The sequence below is a fragment of the Monopterus albus genome, unplaced genomic scaffold, assembly GCF_001952655.1.
Source record: "Monopterus albus unplaced genomic scaffold, M_albus_1.0 scaffold86.1, whole genome shotgun sequence".
In the NCBI taxonomy this organism is placed as follows: domain Eukaryota; kingdom Metazoa; phylum Chordata; class Actinopteri; order Synbranchiformes; family Synbranchidae; genus Monopterus; species Monopterus albus.
Genome location: NW_018127966.1, coordinates 545,439 through 549,392, shown reverse-complemented (window position 1 = coordinate 549,392; position 3,954 = coordinate 545,439). Strand labels below are relative to the sequence as shown.

At 41.4% G+C, this 3,954-nt stretch overlaps 1 protein-coding gene across 1 annotated transcript in view; it reads left to right on the top strand.

Moving 5' to 3' along the window:
* The window catches only part of fam13b (family with sequence similarity 13 member B), a 49,430-nt gene that overhangs the window by 30,157 nt on the left and 15,319 nt on the right, over nt 1-3,954 (top strand). The window contains exons 9-10 of the mRNA XM_020607494.1: nt 2,966-3,061; nt 3,657-3,807. Of these exons, the coding sequence (XP_020463150.1) occupies nt 2,966-3,061; nt 3,657-3,807 (247 nt within the window). The remainder of the gene's footprint in view (nt 1-2,965; nt 3,062-3,656; nt 3,808-3,954) is intronic.

The following is a 3,954-nucleotide window of genomic DNA, read 5'->3' as shown; positions in this document are numbered from 1 at the left end:
TTCGGATGCCTCCTGGGTGCCTTCCTAGGGAGGTGTTCCGGGCATGTCCCACCGGGAGGAGGCCCCGGGGAAGACCCAGGACACGCTGGAGGGACTATGTCTCTCAGCTGGCCTGGGAACACCTTGGCATTCCCCCGGAGGAGCTGGAGGAAGTGTCTGGAGAGAGGGAAGTCTGGGCATCTTTGCTTAGACTGCTGCCCCCGCGACCCGGTCCCGGATAAGCGGAGGAAAATGGATGGATGGATGGATAATTCTTTCAGCTGTAATATTGCTAGCGCAGCATTTCTCAGGTGACTTTCCTCATACTCTGTAATAAGCAAGGCTGACTTTTTTAAATAAATTACTAGTCACACATTGTCTAGATAAACCAAAATAAAAAAAAGGGAAGAATGTTCGACCGACAATCATAAAGCCAACAAAGTGACGTATGAAAATGTCTGTACAAAATAATAAATACAAAATTGTAATAATAGTCTAGAGATTAATCAGTCATGAAAATAATTAATTGCAGCTCTAAGATGGTTACACACATGCTGAACATTTTGAGGCATACAGTAGCATGTGCTGTACAGGAGAGTGAAACTAAGCACTTTTTCTACAGTATTTGCGCTTTGTGTGTTACACCCTGTTGTTCAGTAATCTGATGACGCACACATCAAAAGATGCTGAGAGCTTTGCCACTATAGATTTTTAAAATCAAAGCTAACAGTAATAAAGCGTATTAGCACACCGATCTTTGTAGCTGGTAGGGGAAGATGTGTCACTTGAGTTTCATTGACCAAAAGTTGGACCATCACCATCACAGGTGTCATATGAGTGCAGCAACTGCTCATACCCAGTAGTGCATTAGATAGATGCAAGGGCCTAGTGTCTCTGAGTGTGATTAATGTCTTCACTTTCCTCTAGCTGCAGGAATGTGTATAGTAGCCCTCCTCTGTTGGCAGTTACAGAAGGGTTTAGAGAAAATGTAGACAGCAGCAGCACACACACTCATGCTGGTCTTCACTGTGAGTGTGAATGAGAAAGACTGCATGACGCAATCTTTTACTGTTTATGTGTTTGTTTGTGGGAGTGGCTCTGCTTGTGTGTGATGTATTGTTATTATTAGAGGAGCTTCCTACAGCATGAGTTGCTGCTGCATGTGAAAGTGGGCATGTGGTCCAGGGAAACATGTGCACACAGGTGTGTGTTGATCTGATATATCCTCAACCTCCACACACATTTATTTGACCTCAGACCATGACCTCAGACCAACACCTATGAGTTTTTGCCTTAAATGGATATAGTTGTGAAACCCAAAGTTTCCAAGTTCCATGTTGTTGCTTTATATACGTTGTGTATATAGTGCTACAGAGCCAATTTCATTAAATGGTAAAGATGCTGTATAATATAAATATTCAGAAAACATAGTGGTAGCCAAGTATATGAAGTACAATCCATTAGCAGGGCAGTTGGTGTGGAGGAGCTGGTGAAAGCAACCCTCTGCTGGTGTCTGAACTGGAGTAACAGCCTGCTAGATGCCAGAGTGAATGAGGGATGGCTACATTATGAATACACACACAGTCAGGCAGGTTGAATAAAATCTCAGTAGAGCCTGTGGATCAACCGTTGGCATGTCAGTGTAGCAGAGATCAGTGTGACTGCAGTTATTACCTTTTATAGGCTGTAATGTCCTCCCCTCCTTTCTGCTCAGGAGCACTGGTTATTAATGCTTTTAGAACAGGCCCAGGTTATTGACTTAATAAAGACATGATAAAAAGCCTACAGTAGAACAGAAACTATTTCCTTATTATTGACACTTATAATAACACTTACTGTTTGAGCAGCTTTCTTCAGTATCTCTTACTGTATGACTCTCATTGCCTGATGCATTTTTATATTTAGCGAAGGAATAAACAGACACACTGAACTTATGCAGAGCAGAAAAGTGTTTCTTCAGTGTTTTCAATGTTGGAACATTACAATTATCTTTTTTTTTCCTGATCAGTATGAGGAAACTATTGTTTAACAGATTACAAAATAACCCCTCTGTTAATTGTGCTAGATTTATGTAGATGTGGGAGTGTGTTTTTAGTTTTGGATATGAAATGGTTTCTCACACTTTGACAGTATTTAGTTTGTATCTGTCAGGTACATCACAGGCAGAGAAGGCCCTGCATCACTGGCGCTTACAGCTGTTAGTGAATGAAACCTGGCAGCATTAAAGTTTTATTATTAAAACTGTTATGCTGTGAATCCACCAACCTCATCATGAGTCCTAAAAAAAAAAAAGAATATTTTACTGGCAGTTGTGTTAATTGTCCTGCCATGGAGTCTCACCACTGCTGAATAAACAGAAAACATGGTCACAGGATCTCATCCAAATAGGGCTGCCTCGAATGGCTGTTTCTGGGCTCCAGATATTCAGTATTAATAATCAGAACATATTTGCAGACTACCTGCTCAACAAACAAATATTCATATACTAAGATATTCAGGTCCAGCCCTGCATCCAAAGTATTCAAATGAACCCAGGTGAATTTTTGGCCGTAGACAAAGATGCTGGTAAACTGAGCTGTGACGGGTAATACAGCTGGGCTAAACTCCTTCCAGTGGAGGAACCATGGGCTGAGTTTGTTACTCAGTATTTAACAATGCTTTAGTCATAGACTGCAGTTAAACAGTAATCACATTCCTTGCCAAAGTTAAACAAATGGGGCAAAGTGAGCTTGAAGCTAATTTTCACCTGCAGTCTCTTGGCAGGTCACAGTTAAAACATACACACAGTGACAGGACCCCACTAAACACACTGGAAAAATAGGAGATAGGACAAAGTAACACATTTCTAAAGGTTGATGTTAATTGAAATCTTAAATTCATTTGAAGTGTATTTTAAGTTGTTACTGTTATAACAAGGTAAAAATGTGAATACACTTGGAAATATTGGTAAAATGAATTAACTCAGTTTAATTTTGTGTTTTCTCAGGATAATTCAGCGAAGCATCAGGGCTGCAGTGGAGCAGAACTTCTACAATGTGACAGCCACCATTGAGCAAGACCTCGCCAACTATGACAGCCAGGGGTGAGAGTGCACGCTTAAACCTTCACACAGAAACACACAGTTCATGAGGAGATGGATATACTGTACGTGTTCCAGAGACGTACAGTACGCATTCAAAAAAATAAATAAATACACTTAAAAGTACAAACACGCATACTGTGTACACTAGATTTCCTACACACCTTTGGCAAAACTTTGTTGTTGCACCTGCTGAGAGCACAGATTCCTCAGTGGCTGAAAGTGGTATCACATGACTTTAAAGAAACATATGTGCCATAGTGAACATTGCATACAAAGGCACAAATCCAACCAGTTGGCTCAGGCTACCACTAAACATGTTGACAGCAGTGATTTTTAATTAGCAAACTGTACAAGTTGAGGGGAGCAGCTGTTCACTGGTCTGTCGCCTACAAGAACAAACAAGATGTCGGGAAGCTTGAGGGTTTCCCATATCGAGGAGACATGACACCATAAAGATCTGACTAAATAGGCAGCTCTGTGCTAGCCTAAATAGCAGCCACATACAGTATGTACAGTATTGCACTGTTAGGGTATTACCTTGCATATCCAATGTAGCTGCTTCCATTATTTTAACTTTTTAAATGTTGTTCTCCAGGGTAAGTCCCAGTGAGCCTGCAGGCCAGGGTTGCCATGGAGATGAGAAGCAGCAACAAGCAACCCGTGATGGCAGTCCCAGCGATCCAGAAGGGGAAACGCCGCTCACACTGACCGAGCAGCACGAACAACAAAGTCAGACAGACACACAGGTCTGTGGGTGACAGAAACACACACATACCTGTTCTAAAACACACTATACAATAACATTATCTTGTATCCTACAAGCCATCAAACACACACATCTGCAGAATCATCCTGTTTCTCACAGGTACAAAATGTTTACATGAATGTAAAGT